Here is an 18938-nt window from a genome sequence, read left to right on the forward strand (position 1 = left end):
CAGCTGTTGGCATCTTTTGATTTACAGGCATGCACCCAAATGGCCATTTTGGGATGGGCCATTGCCCCAACTGCAGCTGCTCCGGGGCTGGGGTGCTTCCCCTCAGGCATCAGTGGGGCAGCACCTTCCTCCACCCCTCCTCCTGATTTCTGGACAGGATTTCATGGTGTTCATTTTTGTCACAAGTTGCAAGAGAGGAAAATGGAGTGATGCTTCCGCTGCTGTGAAATTAAGTGCAGAGCATCACCGAGCTTGCCAGAGGTTTCCCACCAGCACAGCCCAGTTTATCCCCCTCGGGAGAAACCCTGAACTCCCCACTGCTCTTGGCTCAGCCTCTTGCTAATGAGCACCCTGAGTTTTACCTGGGAAAGATGAAAAATTACAAAGGAAGGTCAGAGATTAGGTAAAAGAGTTGAGTTAAGGCAGCGTGAAACCACAGGCGGTAGCGAAAGATTTATTTGGCTGGATTTATATCAGCTCTTTAGGCCAGATTCCAGATCTTTGCAGCTACAATTCACAGTGGCAAAGGCTGCAGCTGGGCTCTTCATTTGAGCTGGCATGGGAGCTTTATCACCCTTGTCCAGTCGGATGCTGCTCCTTATTTGCCAGCCGAGCCAATAGTGATTAAATGGCATTTCTCAGCGTGCAGGTTGGAGCGTTATTAGCTCTTATCTCTAATTGCTGTCATTTTGAAAGTGCTTCGAACAGATGGCTCTAAGAGAATAAGAGTGAAAAGAGAGCCTTTTATACCTGTGACAAACAAAAAAAAAACCAAAAAAAAAAAAACCCAACAAAAAAAAAAAAAAAAAAAAAAAAAAAAAAAAAAAAGAAAGAAAAGAAAAGCTTGCTGGGTTTCCTGCTTGTATTTGTAGGGTTAAATATAAGGGGAAAAAAAGGCCAAATCCCACTTTGGCTTCTGCAGAAAAAGGAAACAGGGACACCAGGACTGCCCTGGGATGGGTTCACACTCCCTGATGTATGTTTGCTCTTACAGGGTGCCCATATTCTGCCCTGCCTGGTAGCAATGTACTGTTGGGCTCACAGGGGAAATGGGCTTTTTTTTTTCCTGTGCTTTGGCTCCCAGGAGTTGGTGGGACTTCTCCAGGTGCCTGGTGCAGGGGGATGTCTTGTTGGGGGATGCAATTGATGCACACCCAGGCTGTGTGCCCAGCTACCTTCCACCACCACTGTGTGGATTATTTGACCCACTCCAACGTGCTCCAGGTGTGCAGTAGTTACCTGTATTAAATCATCTCCTCTAAAATAATCAAAGCCATTACTAGATTATGTGCTACAAGGTCTGGGTGCATAAACCCTTAGCACAAAAATTCTCTTATTTTGCTAACTGCTTAAACGTAAAGCTGCAACAGAAAGAAATTGTTCCCGTGACTCATATTTTTCATCATTTGGTCATTAAATAGTGATGGATATAAACCTATAAAGTACCTAAACTGAACCTTTTAACAATCCATGAGCAATACTATCATTTCTTTAATAGAACTCGCTGACCGTGCCTTTCTCAGATGCCATTTGTCATTTTCAGCGTGCAATAATCAATAACTTGGCTTTGAAATAAATAATATAACAGTCACAATATATTATCTTTCAGGCTGGCCTTACACTAACCATAAAATAAGACTTGGAAAGATGAAAACTTTAGGTAAATGCCAAAAAAATGAAATAACTGAAAGCAGGAGCTAAATGAACAAGGAGCTTTTACATAGGTTCTCTTCCAAATTCATTGCTAATTCCCTTCCTTTTAGGAAACTGTATCTGCTTCCCAAATAAAAGCAAGAATTTGGGATTGTTTGAGATCAGGCTTGGGGCAAATGCTGTCCCTTTGATCCCCTTGCCACAGGGCTGGTGCAGCATTGCTCTCCCTGGCCCTGGGTCAGCAAGGCATGGGAGCACCTGCGTCAGTCTGCTGTTGTTCACCAGAGCAATTAAACACATGCTAAGTTTTAAACATATGATTGTTACATTAAAATCAATAGGGCCCAAGAGCGTGCCTAAATTAAACATGTTTCTAAACCAGCTGGAGTTTAGAAAAGCAGCTCCACAACAAGGTGGCTGAGTCCCTCTGATGTTTTGGGGGTTCCTCAGACCCCATGAGGGCAAGGAGGTGGCGTGGGTCTTGCTCAAATCTGTATGTGTCACACATATTTTATTTTCCTTGGGTGAATCCAATCCATGGCCACAAAGCCTGCCAAAACCCCTGCTTATCCTGGGCTGGTAGTTGATCACCTCTACCTAAAAGTGAGTCTGCAGTTTCAGTGTAAGAGTGGAAGAAGCCAGACCTTTTTCAGGTTCAGGAAAAGGGCCCTGAGAGCAGAAAACCTACTAAGACATCTGTCTTTCTGGCTATCTCTTCTTTGGATTGAAAGTTCAGAGAAGAGTTTGCACCAGAGTAAAACCTCCAGGTCCAAACCTTCTGTGCAGCTCCCTTGCACACATCCTTCAATCCAGAGGGGGATGTTTGTGCATCCATGGACTTCCTCCCACACCCGAGCCAGCAGGCAGGGCAGGGTCAGGCAGCCAGGGCCACTGTGGTCCCTGTCGCATTCCTTGGGGCTGGACATCTTCTGATTAAGGAGAGTGACATGAGCTCCTGCCTGGCAAACTCACTTCTAGTTGTTGTTTCAGGACTCCCTGATGAGCTTTGTTGAAGGTTTGTAGCATCCAAAAGAGCAAGGGAAAAGGGGGAGATTTTTTGTAAGTAAATTCTGGTGGTTCAGCTCTGTGGCAACTTTTTCTCAACCACTGATGCAGCAGCTTCAGATGTTCTTCCCAACTGAAAACTCTTTTTGGAAGCTCTCCTGGGCCACAGTGATTCCCCATGTCCAGCCCTGCAGGAAGGCACTTGCTGGCAAAAGAGAAACCATCAGGGATCTTCCGAACAAATCGTTCCCTGTCATCCCCCAGTGTGATTTAATTGCTGAGATTTAGGTATAAACAACACAAGTTCCTGTCCTCAGGTCTGGGCAGCTCTTCTGGTTTGAAATAATGGTAACAATTAAAGTCACACAAGCTCTGTGTAGAACCTCTTCCATCCCCTGCCATGGGTGTAATCGATACAGCCCCAGCACATCCAGATGAACCACTTTGTCTTGACCACCTTTTGGAAGTCACTCAATCACCTTTCCTTCCCCTACCCCATCTCATTTGCTGGATCTTCAGGGCAGAAATGTCCAGAGCAGCAGTGGTTTAGTGCTTCAGAAGATGAACTCCCAGCTTTGCCTCAACTCCCCAGCAGCTCTGGCAACCACAAATAATTGATTACACCTTGTATTTTTAAGAACAGGGAAGAGGGAGTTTGAAGAAAGTGATTTACTCTGATTTGCTCTTTTGCTTTTGAACAGAGTTGAATACCAAATTAGGGTGATGAACTGAGAGAGGACAGGCAGCTTTAGGAAGGAAACTTTTAAGACCTCTAAGGAAAGATAACTGGAGTCTGTAGAGCATCTAGTATAAGTAACGTGGATCTAAAAATAGCTGTGTGTATCTGACTAATATTAAAAATGACTGATTTAAAAGAAAGTGTTTCACCTCTGTTGCCAACCAGGAAGGCAGGTCTCCAGTATTCTCACACTTAAATGCTGCCAGTATTTCACGTTAGGATAGTCATAAAGTTAAAGGTTAATAGGCTGTACAAATGACAGAGTTTAAAGGGAAAAAATGAAGATGGGAAGATTTCTAGCACTTAGGGAACATTTTAAAAATGAAGCTCCTCTGCCTAATGTAATTTTTCCTCGATTCTTTCTCACGCTGTTGATCATTATTGAAAATATTTCTATTTGCATAAGTGATTTCTCCTTCGCTGCCCACCTCCGTTTGCTTTTTGGATCATCATTACTTCCTAGAGTACATCATGAGTCATAATCCTGCTGCCTGCCATAACAGCCACTGCCATGAGAATGTGAGAGGGCAAAGTTAAAGCCATATCCTGGGAGGGAAACTGGGCAGGGAGACCCAGAGCAAGAGGAAGGCTTTTATTTAATTGCGAGTCATTAGCATTGGCAGGCTGAGGGGAGAGGCAAGCGTGTGCGTGGCTGGAAAATGGGATTTGGGTTGTGGTGTTTTCAGATCAGCTCAACAGATGCTGTGAGTGGCAAAAACGTATTGCTGGGTCAGCTTTGCTACAGGGGATGGCACACAGGGTGTTCTGTAACACTGCAGCCAGAAATTGGAGTCAGATGGCGAGATGACCGTGACTGAGATAAATACTTTTACACAGAGACTGCCACTTAGCACGTTTGCTTTTGCACTGATGAAGAAAAATTCCCCCCTTGGTTTCTATCGAGGCCTTCCAGAGCAGCTGGAAAAGGCTGCTCTTTGGGCATCACTTCTGGTGGCACTCTTGGCAGGGCAGGGTGGCTCTGTAAACGTAGTGTTTCCTGGGTGGCCCAAATGCTCTGCCCTCTGCCTCTTCAGTTCCTGCTGGTGACAAAAGGTTTAGGGTGGAGGCTGTCTACTCCAGCCCTTGAAAACAAGGTGATCTTTTTAACCTTGTCCCAAATATGATGACTACATGCATGGTAAAGCTGAGCTACAATAAGGAGTTGGTAATGAGGGAAAGCACCTTCCAGCCAACGTTTGTCTTGTCTGAAACCATTTGTCATGCACTGGCTTCGGAAGAGTTTGAGTTTTCCATGCACAGGACCTCTGCTCTGCCACTTCTTGGATCCTAATAAGGATCTTTTCCACAGGAAAGAGTTATTTGTCATGCCACAACTTTGCATCTGAGGCAGCTTTTGCTCAGGGGCCTGTACAGGTCTGGGTTGGCTGCTGGAGCCCTTTGTCCCTTTGCAGAAAGAGTTTCTGTCCTGAGGAAGTCTGAGGAGTCAGTGGAGTTGCCTGCCTGAAGAAGTGCTTGCCTAAAAGCAAAGGGTCTTTTCTATTTGGTCTATTTGGTCCTGTGTAGTTTCTGGCTCTTCATACATTTTTACAGACAGATGGAATGGGCATAATGTTCCAAAAGGAAAGACAGTTTTCTTTTGAAAAAGAGGCCGATGCCTAAAAGCTGAGTGTGGAAAATGCTGCCTGTAGCCTTTTATTAGCTTCATTCACTCAAATATATCTGCCTTCCATGTCAAGAAAGTATAAACAAATGGCAGGGTATTGGTTTTTCAGTAACAAGGTTTAAACCAAGGATATAAAAAGCATCTCCTATCTGCCTCTATTTATGAAACAATTAATATTGTCAATATCTTTTCCATCTCCTCCAAGTTACACATCCTGCATAAACTTTGATATATCTCCAAGAAGCACCAAAAACCACCAGCTGGAGAATAAACAAGGGACACAGCAACGCCGTTGGAGAGGGGAAGGATTTCCATGCCTGCTTAAAAAATGCTTTGCTAGTAATATCTACCAGGATGTAACTCTCTTGAATTTGCCTGTGAAGGCTCAAGGCATAGCAGACAAAGGGTCCCGGGTTTAGCTTGTAATCTCAGGATTTATATGACTTGTAATTTAATTATTAATTAATTGCTCAGGAGCTTTCAGACTAGCAGAAAGTCTCCAATTCTTCTTTTTGCCCCTGGGATAGCAGTGGTCCAGGTCCCCATCTGTCTGTCATGCAGCCACTCCGAGTCCTCGGGGGACGTAGGGGGATGCAGAGAGGGAACCCAAGGCCCCTAAACCCGCGGAAAAGGCGCGCTCCCTCTCCGCGCAACTCTCCGCGCAGCGCCCCGCGCCTCCCGGCGCTGTCCACGGTGCTGAAAGGTGGCGGGGTAGCGAAGCGAGTGGTTGTACAGCTGCTAGTTAGTGTGTTAGTATTAGTAACTAGTAAGTAACTAGTACTAGTAGTGTTAAACAAGGAGAAGGAGAAGGAGAAGGAGGAGGAGGAGGAAGAGGAAGAGGAAGAGGAAGAGGAAGAGGAAGAGGAAGAGGAAGAGGAAGAGGAAGAGGAAGAGGAAGAGGAAGAGGAAGAGGAAGAGGAAGAGGAAGAGGAAGAGGAAGAGGAAGAGGAAGAGGAAGAGGAAGAGGAAGAGGAAGAGGAAGAGGAAGAGAGAAGGAGGAAAAGAGAAGGAGGAAAAGGAAAAGGGGAAGGGGAAGGGGAAGGGAAAGGGAAAGGGAAAGGGAAAGGGAAAGGGAAAGGGAAAGGGAAAGGGAAAAGGGAAAAGGAAAAAGAAAAGGAACAGGAAAAGGAAAAGAAAAAGAAAAGAATAAGAAAAAGAAAAGGGAAAAGAAAAAGAAAAAGAATAAGAAAAAGAAAAAGAAAAAGAAAAAGAAAAAGAATAAGAATAAGAAAAAGAAAAAGAATAAGAAAAAGAAAAAGAAAAAAAAAAGAAAAAGAAAAAGGAAAAGAAGAAGCAATTTAAATGGAAATCTGCTCCCAGATAATACCATATTCTGTGGTAAGAATATCACCAGTTAGCCCAAGTTTCCCTGGTGAAGGTTGTTGTGGCAGGTTTGCATCACTGTTTTAATCACCTCCCCTCTCTCGTTTGTCACCTGAATCTTTGAGAGCTGTTTCTCAATAATGCTGTGTGTCATACTGCTGTGAAGCAGACCAATCAATAAATTATCATTGCAGACTTTGATTATGAAGGTGAAGGACATTATCAAGGACATCTGGAAATTCAGATCAGTGTTCTGCGACCTCTGATCAGCTTCAGTGGTTTACAAGCATGGTCTCTGGAGCAGAATAAAGCCAGAATCTCTAACTAGAGGGGCAATGTCTTGTCCTCTCTCATTTGTACCAACCCTGGCTGCCAATAAACAAACAAACCAACCCAAAGCAGAGGTATAATCCTCACACTTGCTCTGGAGACTTAAAATATCCTCTGTTCATCACTCCATTACAGCTTTCCAGCACAGCAATATATAACAAACTTCTTGTGGCAACATGATGTGTTGTTGAAAATTGTATACAATTCCATGGCTGAAATATTTGAGTCAGGGGTGATCTAGAGGAAAATGGAAATATATTAAAAGTAATTTTTTTATGGCAGCATTTCAGAAGTAATTTAGATCTCATACTCTGAGAATGACACCGCATGGCAAGAACACACATTAGGCTGCTGGGGAGAAACAGGCAGTGTTTGCTTAATATGTTAGGATTATTGTTTTGTCAAGTATTTTGCTCTGCAGATACCCAACAGTACTTAAATATATTACATTTCATGCAAATAACAAGCTGAAATTGTTCCAGTTTGTCATCAATAATATTATTTGCTCTATCTGCCACCTTGAGCAAGATGTTCACTTGTACACAGTCATCTTTCACTCTTTTTGCTGACATTACTTGTGGATCCCTAATGACAAGCCAAGAATCTACCTAATGTAAAATAAGGTGAAAAAATCTTCCTTGGTTCCTAGCTCACTTCATTAGTGCTTCATGGCTGCTTCTCCTATCACCTCATGAGAAAGGGGTTTCAGGCCACTGTTCTGGGTGAGCTGGTGAGGTCCCTGTGGCTTGGTGTCAAAGATAATCTCCTGTTGTTGAGAAATCTGTGGTGGAACAACGATGGTTATGATGCTGATGAAGCTGAGGAGGTATCTGCATATTGGAGGTCTTGCACAGCAGTGGATTTATCCCTACCAGCATTGCTTTAATCAAGTTTATGATTGATTAATTTCTCATATGTTTAATGTTTCATTCAAAGATATTTGAAATATATCTCTGTAATGACGGCCTTTCTGATAGATTTCTGATTTTTCAACTATCAAAAACGAAAAGCAGTGCTGGGATTCAGAGAAGGATGGTTTGGAATTTGGAAGAAGGAAGTCTGGCCCCAGTGCAGCCATTTCTTGGCCTCTGGTGTCTCTTTGCAGTGTGAGTTTGAGCTCTTATATTAATAAAGAAACAGTGGAAATAAGTAATTTCATGATCTAGGATGAAGTTTTCCCTGGAATGTGCAGAAGCATTATATGTAAGGGAACCCAAAAACCTTATTTTCTCTGTTTTGCAGAACGGGCAGCACAGAGTCTGCACACCTTGGGAGTAATGGGAGTACCTGATGTGTCTGCACATCTGAGCCAAGGTGTCCTGTTGCCCCAGCCAAAAGAGACAGAAGGAGCCTCCTGTGATGTGCCCATCACTTGGGCTTCTTGGAATTCCTGAAACATGGAGCTTGCCTGAGGAGCAGCCTTCCCTGGGGACTGGCAGGCAGTACAGTCATTCATAACCTCAAAGCACACTGAGGTCTTGACAAAGAAATTCCTGTGGAAGCTCAGAATGGCCCCACCACTCATTTATTCTGCCACACCACAAGCTCTTTTGGAGATCTGCTGACTCAGAGTGAGCAGGTTCAGACTGTCCTGCCATTGATAACAAAAGTTCTTAGGGAAATCAGGATGATCTCGGGTTCTTTTAATAAAATGCAAATCACAGCTCATGTTCAATACATCTGTTTGGTGTAACTCTCATACAACTGCCAAAGATCTCTGATGTGAACACCCAAGTTTCTATAAGCAGCTGATTTTTGGGTTAATGGGCTGTAACACTTTTGAAATCAATGATTATTTAAGAACTGCTAAACCTTCACCTTGCCTTGCTGCTCTGCACACAAACACTGGATCTGCTCTGCTCTCTGTTGGCTCATCTGCAATTGGATAATATGGTCTGAGGTCTGAAGGATGAACATGGATTAAAACACCTCTTTTCTAGCCAGGCCAGTAAGACATGCACCATGCATCTTTGAAGAAAAATTTTATTTCACTGGGAGCTGAAAATGCTCAGTGCTTTTCAGGTGTGATTCCAGGGTGCTTTTGGCCAAAACCAGATCAGCCTATTTAGGATTTCACCAGTGCTTATGATTCCATAGGGGTTGGGTTTTTTGGGTTTTTTCAGATTTGATTTTTTTTGTGTGTTTTGTTGTTGTTTTTCTGGTTGGGTTTGGGTTGGTTTTGGTTGTTTTTTTTTGGGGGGGGGGTGGGGTTCTTTGGGGGGTTGGTCTTTGGTTTTGTTTTGGTTTTTTTTTTTACATGCTACATGATACCTCAGAATCTACAAACTGGTCTGTAATCACCAGTCTTCAGATTGAGAAGCTGTAAAGCTACTATTAAATCTTTGGTTGTTCTTTGGGTGTTTCTGTCCTGTCATGTTTTGAAACAAATCAGATGAGTTTCAGGGAAGCCCCTGTGGAGATGTCAAAGAACAACAGAGGTTCTCCCTTGAAATCCTCCAGTGTCACTTTCAGAAGAGAAGTCTTCCAGTATAAGATGCTGCCCCCTATTCTATGAATTCAGTTGTGAAAAGGATAAATTATGCACACATAACAAGGATCAACACAAGGATGATTATCAGACTTCCTAGAAATCAGACCAGTGGGCAGGTCACATTGACAAAAGCAAAGGCTACGTTGTACAAGTTTGTGATGACTTCAGAGCATCATAACACCCTTTGCAGAGCACGTGCTGTAGTGCTTTAGTGCTGTGAGAGATGAAGACTCTACTTAGGTCACATCATTTGCCCATCAAGTTCTGTCCCCGTGGTTTATTCCAAATTACACAGGAGCCTGTAACAGAATTTGTCTGACAAAATCATCACAACCTAAAAATTTTTCCTCTTTCATGTAGAAATGGTATAATTTTGAGTCAGACAGCAGGCTGTGATGGGCCTCAGAAATAAAAGCCTCACAAATTAAATAACCTGCTTTCTTGCAGTGCTATAAGGTTCTAATATTTGTCAGATTTGTCTCTCAGGTCTCCAGGAAGCTGCCGGAAAACAGAGACTTACAAAGCCTTCCACTTCAAGGTACAAAAATGCCATTGTAAGGCATTATAAGGGAACAACTTTAACTGTTCCAAAATATCTCCCAACCCACACACATCCCAGACACCCTGGGACACTCAACCAAGTGAAACCTGAGAAAGGTTACGAGGCATAACTCGTTTGAGCTTTTTCTAGTCTTGAATAAAACTTCCTTATCAAATACATCCTGCAAGAGACATTCCTTTGGATGACAAAGGAGCATCTCTTCTCTGGGCAACCTCTGTTTGTTTCCAATCATGCGTTTCAGAAGAAGCAATTGAAAGAATGGCAGAGAAATGCAATGTTCTGAATAACTCAGCTGGTACAAAGGCCCTGAGAGCGTCCAACCATCTGCAGTAGGAAGAGGAGAGGCATTGACAGTGGCTAAAATTCTGCTCTAGTTAATCTTTGGCATTCACAAAATTGGTTTTGGCTGCCTGGACAGCACAGCAGCAGCTCTAAAATCTGATGGTAGAAGAAATCAGTTCAATTGCCTGGGAATGGAGCATTTCTGTGTGGGGCAAGCTGTCAGCTGTGTCCTCACCCCATTTTTTTCTTCTTCCTGTGAACATCTAAACCCTGATGGAAGGAAGCACTTCAGCACTTCCCAGTGGAGGAACCTGTTTAAAGTGAGCCATGAAATGAAGCAGTGCTTTGATGGGTTATTGCTTCCCTGCAGCTGCTGCAAAGCCAAATGCTGCAGGCACCTACAGGAGGGCAAAGGGCTGGTCTAGGGAGGCTCTTCTGGCTGGCCAGTGCCTTCTTCTGCAAGGACATGGCAGGTCCTGCCACTGTCAAGAAGCTTCTGTCATATCAAAAGCAGATGAAAACCTCATTGCTCCCACCCTGCAAGTCCTGGCTGCAGCCCTCCCACAGCTGTCAGGTGGAAAAACAAAGGAGCAAGGGAACTAAGCACAAGGAATCTTCACTTTCCCTCTTGAATTGGGGATTAAAAAAAAACCAAACCCAAAAAAACCTAAACCCAAAGTGACAGATGTTTGTCACCTGTGGTTATTGTGGGAGACACTCAGAGACAGCAGCTGCAAGGATGATGCAAGAATTTTCCTGAAATACAAGGGGTGATGCAGAGGGTGACTTTGTGAGCACATAAAATCAGCTCATGGGAAGGCAGGACATGCTGGAGCTCCCAGAAGCGTGGCCCCACAAAATCACAGACTCACACTTGGGCTTAGCAAGCGTGTGGCTCTTCAGAAAAAATAATAGAAAAGAAGAGGCAGTGCTGAAAGAAGATAAATAAGGAGATAAATCACTTTGCAGCACAATGCAAGCCAAAACCCGAAAATAAACAATTACTTTAAATCATATCAAGCAGCTATCACAAACATCACATTTATACAATTGATCCATGTGTAAATTAGCCAATTAATTCTGAATTGGAGCACTAATGAAATAATAATTATCTGTTCACAATGTAATGGTAGGAGCATGAATCTAAAAACTGAAATAAAAGATTGCAGCAAAGTTCCCTCAGCTCCATCACCACTGGGCATGAGAGGGTGGGTTGGTCAATACCAGTCTTTAATGCCCAGATTTTGCTGTGACATCATAAATAAAACACATAAATGTGTGAGAATCCCATGGGCTGGAAATGACACAGATGTAGATGTAGAAAGGTTCTTTTAGAATATTTTAGAATATTGCTTCCTTCTTTTTTTTTTTTTCTCTTTTTTTTTTCTTTCCCCCCTCCTCTTTTTTTTTTTTTTTTCCCCCAGAACAAAGCATCACAAAGTGGAAATATCTTTTACAAATCTTCAGAGGTAGGCTGCTTTTTTTTTTTTTTCATCCTTCCTTGGCTTTTTACTACAAGTGGCTGTTTATCCTAAGAGATTCCAGAAGGATTAGGACCTCGTAGTTACTAAAGCAGGGAGAGATGGATAGAAAAGGGTGGGAATTTCCATACAGAATTATTTGGATGATTCATATCTAAACCAAGATCTCCCCTGAGATGAAGAAAAATGCTTTGGGGTCTACCATAAGAACTTGCAACTTGCAACCTTTCTTTTATTTGTTTCCAGCTCTTATAGGAAAAAAAGAAGCTTTAGCCTAGGTCTTTGTAGGAGATGTGAGACCCCTGGTTAGGTGACTGTTAGAGGCTGTTTTCTGTTTTCTATACAATTTTATTCCCAACATTGAGTATTTCCACAGAAATAGAATTTCTTTGAAAAATTCCTGAGGAGCTTAACTTTGCCTGATGTCTTTGAGTGAAACAGTTGTTAGCAAGAGCAGAATATTTCTGTAAACTCCTATAAATTGCTGGAAGCCCATCCTCTAAATGGATTTTTCATTTCTGCACCTCTCTGTTTATCTAAACCACTCCTTGCAACGAAAATAACAGTTTAGAAATGGTCCCATTAGAGACAGTGCTCTGAAAAGGTCATGTACACCAGAAGTATATAATTATCATGCCTGTTGCAGCAAAAAAATTTACATTACTTGGTCTATGTAAATTTTCCCTGGATGTATAACCCCAAATGTTCAGGGGAAGCAGAACTCCCGAGGATAGTTTGCAAGCATTAACACTGATAAGTTTGATTGAGATAAAAGAGGTCTTATTTCAAACTGCCAGGTCTTTAAAAGTGAATGGCAAGAGAAATCACTTATATTTGATCTGGGCATTAAAGCATTTAAATTCAGAGATTGTTGCCCCCTGTGAGCACACACACTTCCCAGTCTGTAGCTCTGCCTGGGCCAGGACAGATTTTCACAGTGCCTGCTCACATGTATCTCAAATGTTTAGATGCACACCAGAGCTGAGACACTAATACACTCTTTTTTTAATCTTTATTTTGCTTTCTTTCTTTCCCCTTCTGTCTTAATTCCTTTCTTTCTTCCTTCTTTCTTCTTCTCTTCCTTTTATTTTTCCTTTATTTTTAGTTTCTTTTTCTCTCCATCCTTCTTTCCTTCTATAGTCTTTTTCCTTTCCTTTCCTTTCCTTTCCTTTCCTTTCCTTTCCTTTCCTTTCCTTTCCTTTCCTTTCCTTTCCTTTCCTTTCCTTTCCTTTCCTTTCCTTTCCTTTCCTTCCCCTTTTCTTTTCTTTCCTTTTCTTCCCCTTTTCTCTTCTCTTCTCTTCTCTTCTCTTCTCTTCTCTTCTCTTCTCTTCTCTTCTCTTCTCTTCTCTTCTCTTCCCTTTTCTTTTCTTTTCACCCCTTTTCTTCCCTTCTCCCTTTTCCCTTCTCCCGGTGGCCGTACCCACGGGCCCCGACCGGTACCACCGCTACACCGCCCTCCACCTCGGTTCGGCCCCGCACGTCCCCGTCGCCAATTCCCCAGGATCCGCGGTGCGGAGAGGTGCGGAGAGATGCGGAAGGTGCTAAAGGCCGCTCCGCCGGCCGAACCCGGTACCCGCCCGGTCCGGGGCGCTCCGGGAGGCGCGATGGGCCCGGCAGGGGGCGCTCTCTGCCCGGCAGCGGTCCCGGACCCGGGCGGGTTGGGCCGGGCCGGGCCTTAAGCCCCCCCGGAACCTCCTCGGGACCCCCCTCGGAGCCCCCGGGTGTCGGCCACCCCTGTCCCGCCGCGGCTTCGACGTGTGTCCCGCTGCCGACCCCGCAGCCGGCGGGACGGGCTGGGGCAGCGGTGCCGCCCGCCAAGTCGCTTTTTTGCCCCAAGGCAGAGCCCAGCTCAAGCCGGTAGCCCGGTTCGGCCCGGTAGCCCGGCTCGGTCCGTTACCCCCCGTCGCCGGCTGCTTTTGTTACCGGCGGTGCGGGGCGGGGAGGGGGCGGCGCGGCGGGGCGAGGGGAGGTTTAGTGACAGGAGCTGCACGGTCGGTGCCATTCGCCTCCCGGCGCTCCCGTGGTGCTTCAGCACCGCCGGGATCCCTTTGTGCTAATAGCCCCGTCCTCATTTGCTGCCTAATTGGACTATATAAAGCCAATAACGGGCGGGCGCTCGTAGCCTCCAGCCACGGCTGCACGTCGCGGGGGGGAGAGGCGGGGGGAGCGGGGGCCGCTGCGGGCAGGGGCTGCGCGGAGCCTTCTCCTCCCGGCTGCCTCCCCGCCTAATCCCATTTGCCATCCTGCGTGCCCAATCGCCGCCTGCTCCCCGCGTTTAACTTGGATGACATTTTGATTTCATCATTAGCATCCGGCGCCAGGTTGACGCAGGAACAGCAGCGGCGGCGGTGGGAGGCGGCGGCGGCGGCGGCAGCGACGACCCCGGCTCTTCGCCTGCCCGTAGCAGCCCCCCGGTGCCGAGGGCTGCCCGGGTCCCCTCGGCCCCCCGCCCTGCCTCCCCCTCATGCGAGGGGCCCCCGGCCGGCCCCGCCGCCCCGCACACACCCCGCCCCGCCGCTCCTCTGCCCCGCGCCCCTGGGAGCCGCCACCTGCGCAGCGGGCGCGGGCTGCGGGGCCAGCGGCGGGCAGGAGCCGGGCGGGCACCGGAGGATGCCGGAGACAGGGCAGGAACCGGCCAGCGCCCCTCCACCGCCCCCCAAGGAGTCTTTCTACATCAAGAACCTCCTCAACGGCGACCCCCCCAAGGCTCCCCCCAAGCAGCCGAGGGCTCTGTTCGCCCCCTCGGGCAAAGCGGCGGTGGACGGTGCCGGCTTCGCCCTCTCGCAGGTGGGCGACCTCGCCTTCCCCCGGTTCGAGATCCCGGCTCCCCGCTTCGCCCTGAGCGCCCACTGCCTGGAGCGCGCCCAGACCTGGTGGTACCCCTACGCCCTGACGCCGGCCGGAGCCCACCTGCCCCGCACGGAAGGTACCGCTCCCCCCTCCATCCTTCCCTCCCTTTCCCGGCGGGGCGGCGGGGACCGGGGGAGGGGGGCAAAGCTGGAAGCGGGGTGCTGGCCGGCTCTTCCCGCTGCCCCCCGACGGGACGCGGGGGCCGGGCGGTGAAGGTATCTCTTTGTGTCCCTTACCCCCTCCACCCCCTACTCCTTCTTCTCCTCCTCCCTCGTCCTTTCCCTCCAGCCGCCGAAAAATCCTTGCTGAGAGATTCGTCCCCCGCCTCGGGCACCGACCGGGACTCCCCGGAACCGCTGCTGAAGGCGGAGGGAGAGCAGAAGGAGTTGGACTCCAAGAGCCCCGACGAGATCGTTTTGGAAGAGAGCGACTCGGAGGAGGCGAAGAAGGAAGGAAGCAGCGCGGAGGACTGGAAGAAACGAGAGGAAAGCCCGGAGAAGAAACCTTGCCGCAAGAAGAAGACCCGCACGGTGTTCAGCCGCAGCCAGGTCTTCCAGCTGGAGTCCACCTTCGACATGAAGCGGTACCTGAGCAGCTCGGAGCGGGCCGGCTTGGCCGCTTCCCTCCACCTGACAGAGACCCAGGTGAAGATTTGGTTCCAAAATCGTCGCAACAAGTGGAAGAGGCAATTGGCGGCCGAGCTGGAGGCGGCCAACCTCAGCCACGCCGCCGCGCAGCGCATCGTCCGCGTCCCCATCCTCTACCACGAGAACTCGGGCGCGGAGGCGGGCGCGGGGGGCGGCGGAGCCCCCGGTACCCAGCCCCTGCTCACCTTCCCTCACCCTGTCTACTATTCCCACCCCGTGGTCACCTCCGTGCCGCTCCTGCGGCCCGTCTGAGCCCGCCCGTCCTTGCGCGGAGGGGCGCGGAGAGGCGCGCAAGTCACCGGCCCGCTTGTAAGTACTCCAGCCACTCGTACGATTCACCCGGCCGGCGTCTGCGGAGCCGGGGAGTTGGGGAGGGGGGAAGAGGGGTCGTGTGGTGCTAGGAGGAAAGTCACAAAAATTTAGGAAAAATAAAACAAACAAACAACAACAACAAAAAACAAACAAACAAAAAAAACAAAACAGCGAGGAGGGGAGGGGAAATAAGGAAAATGAAAGCGGGAACTTGTAGAGAACCCTGAAGCTGTCACATCTTTTGTAAAAGTGGAGGAAAACCGCGATGGTCCCTGTGGCTTTAGTTTTATTTTTGTAAAAAAAAAAAAAAAAAAAAAAAAAAAAAAAAAATTAATGATCCCAGGCCACTCCTCGAGATTTGCCAAATGCTATCGAGAAGCTGATTTTCTGTTCCTTTCGGACCTCTCCTTCTGCCTCCAAATTTTCAGGCTCCACGTCCTGTCGTGACTCAAACTTCACCGACCGCGGCTTTTCATTTCAAGCACCCCCGGTACCGATTTGCCACTTTGCTTTTGATGTAAGGGGTTTTGTACCTTTCGGTTTCTGCCATGGGACTTTCTAACGAGCAAGAAATACAGCCTCAAAGTGAACGGTTAAACACACCCACACGCTTTGAGCGACCCTTATTTATTATCATTTACCTAGATATTTTAAATTCTTGTTTATAATTCCTGTTTTCCTACTTGTTGGGTTGTTGGGAGGTTTTGTTTGTTTTTTTGTTTGGTTTGGTTTGTTTCGTTTTGTTTTCTTGTAAAGCTGTTTCGGTATTTTGGGGAAAAAAAATCTGTACCCTTTTGCTTTCTTTTGTAATACTTATAATTATTATTATTATTATTATTGTACTTTTGAACTGTGCAATATTGTACGACGATTCTTAAAGCACTGCTTTTATTTGAATGGTGAGGAAAGGGTTTTTTGCATTGTATAATTGCGTTCGTTCATGTTGTAAAAATAAAATTTAAAAAAAAAAAAAAAAGAAAGAAAAGAATTAAAAGCGAAGGGAAGTGAGAAGAGAGGAGCAGGGCATGGGAATAAGCATCAGCTCGGCTCATGCGAATAAATAAAGGAGATTCGGTGAGCTGGGCGCTTTAAGTGAAGGACAATCAACTTTAGGGTAATTTTAATTTATTTGAGATGATGTACAGTTTTCTTCTAAAGTCCATCGAGTATGTGGATTTTAATAGGCAGAAATCAAGCGAGGAGTGGACACCCTTAGTCTCTCTCTGTCTTAATGTCTGCTCACCTGTTGTCTGACAATTGTTTTCCGTCTTCCCAAGGGTTTGGGCTGGTTATTATATTTTAGTTATTTCCCTCCCCTTTCGGTTGTACTCTCTGCCCTTTCGCTTTCTGTTTAGGAATCGGTCCTATTTTTAAAACAGCCTATATTGTTATAAGATTATTGTTGTGGTGGAAAAAAATGAATCAATAAAACCCGTTCCTTATCATTTTTTTCAAGTGTGGCTTCGGAGGAAAAAAAAAAAAAAAAAAAGAAAAAAAAAAAGAAAAAAATCAAACAAACAAAAATACCCACAAATAAACCAAGCTATGTCCAGGAATGCTGCTGCTCGGCCGGGTCTCGGGGGTCGCGGGCACGGAGCCATCTCCCCCCGGGGGGTCCCCGGGAGCTGTCCGGTGGGGAGCGGATGGACGGGGGGGCCTTTCCCATCTCCGGAGGCATCGCGGGTGGGTAACCCCGAGTGAGGGGTCCCAAGGGACCCTCCCTAGGCTGGGCGAGGCGGGGTGTGGGGTCCTTTCCTACCCGTGGGCCTCTTCCCCGGGGGCTTCTCCTGAACTTCGGGCCACCTTTTCCTCTACCTCCCGCCGGCTGCTTCGCCCCTCGGGGGGGCGGGGAGGAGTGGTCGGCGCTTCCATTCCCCCCACTTCTCCGGGAGGCTGCCGCAGACCCAAGGCACCCCGAGGTGCACCCCCTGAGTCCCCCCTCCCACCGGGCTGCGCCCTCCGCCCCCGGCCGGAGCCGCCGCTCTTGGCCCTGCAGCCAGCGGGGTTATTCCGAGATAGGATCGTTCCCCGCTTCCCGCAGATTGGCCCGAATCGACATGTTTATAGCGCCGAGGGCAGGATTTGGGGCCAAAGAAATAAAAATAAAACTCAGCGTTGCGAAAAGATAATCCTGCGTTTTCTTTTCGTTTGGGATAAAAACCCTGGCAATGGGTCGTAAACGAAAAATAAACAGAGTTTCGGAGTCAAAATACGCTGCTCGCTGTGTTGCCTACAAACAGAGTGATGCCTTTTCTGTTTGCGGTACTAACTTTGGGACAAGTCGCTTGTAGCTCATTAAAAATATTGTTGTAATAGCAAATAGGTCTTTCCATTTTACAGCGCGGTAGCACGATGTTATCAAACGGCAAAGAGAAAATAAAAATAATAATAATAATAATAAAGAAACAAAAAACTACATTTATTTGTAGTCAGTGCCCGGAAAACTATTCCAGGCAGATCCGACCCTTCCCCAGCGGTCGCCCCTCGCCTGCGCGACCCTTCCGCGGGTGCGGATACAGCCGGGCCCAGCGCAGAGAGAAGGCACCTGCCCGTCCTGCCCGTCAGGGCTGGTGTTGGTGGGATGTGATGGGGATGAAGTAGGATGTCCTTTTTTATTTTGTTTTTTTGATTAAGAAAAATAATTAAGGGAGAAAAAAATTAATAAAGGGAAACCAGAGCCCAGCTTTCCTGCTCCTTGCTGCCCTTGGACTCCGCGGAATCGACAGCAGACAACAGGCTGAGAAACCGAGCAGTGAAGTTGGGCAGTGGGCTGGGGGAGTGTGAACCCCATTCGTTGCCTCCCTTTTCGTGCCCCTCCTGCAGCTTTTCCCCCTTCTCCGGGATGATCCTTTCTCTTCTCATCCAGAGCCAGCCGGATCTGCCCCTCAAGCATTTCTCAAGCCTCCAAAAAGTCTCCCCAAACTCTATCCTACCCCTAAATTTTCCGTAAAAAGGGGGGAAAAGAAGAAAAAGAAGAAGGAAAAGAAGAAGAAGAAAGAAAGAAAGAATAGTAAGAAAAGGAAAAAGAAAGAGAAAAAGAAAGAGAAAGAGAGAAAGGAAAATAAGAAAAAGCAGAAGAAAAAGAAGAAGAAGAAAAAGAAAAAGAAGAAGAAAGAAGAAGAAAAAGAAGAAGGAGGGGGGATGTGAGAGGTTTAATCTCTCCCTTCGAGGGAGAAGGTGACATTTGGCCGCGGGTGCCCACCGAGCCGGGGCTCTGAGGTGGACCCGGCTCTCCCGGCTGCGCTGAGCCGCTTCCGGGCGGGGAGCGGCCGTGAGGAGCGGGACAAGGCACCCCCAACCCACAACCCCCTCCACAACCCCAACCCTTCCCAAAGTTTCTGGAGAGCCGGCATCGACTGCTACGCTCCGATGAGGTGAAAACGATCGCTTGAGTGATGGGGGTAAAAAAAAAAAAAATTTAAATTATCTTTACAGAGACAAAAACTGTTTGGCAGAAAGTTGCTTCATTCTGTTCACAACTCTGCGGCCACTTGTGTTTACTGCTACAACCCCGCTCGACAAATCTCTGCCTTTGTTTGCAATTCAAGAGATAACAGGGTTCTTCTCGGCCAGTGTTTTGAGCTTGGCTGAACCGAACTAGCTTGCCTGTTTGTGGTCGAAACACACATGTATTTCTTT

The 18938-nt window shown here is 47.0% G+C and overlaps 1 protein-coding gene across 1 annotated transcript; it reads left to right on the forward strand.

Annotated features, from left to right (window-relative positions):
• The first annotated feature begins 14002 nt into the window (after positions 1 to 14002).
• HMX3 (H6 family homeobox 3) lies at positions 14003 to 15334 on the forward strand. The gene is made up of 2 exons (XM_071749640.1): positions 14003 to 14416; positions 14629 to 15334. Exons 1-2 carry the CDS (start codon positions 14101 to 14103, stop codon positions 15237 to 15239), a joined length of 927 nt encoding a protein of 308 aa, XP_071605741.1. The 5' UTR covers positions 14003 to 14100; the 3' UTR covers positions 15240 to 15334.
• The last annotated feature ends 3604 nt before the right edge of the window (positions 15335 to 18938 follow it).

This window comes from Heliangelus exortis, chromosome 7 (genome assembly GCF_036169615.1).
Source record: "Heliangelus exortis chromosome 7, bHelExo1.hap1, whole genome shotgun sequence".
Lineage (NCBI taxonomy): Eukaryota > Metazoa > Chordata > Aves > Apodiformes > Trochilidae > Heliangelus > Heliangelus exortis.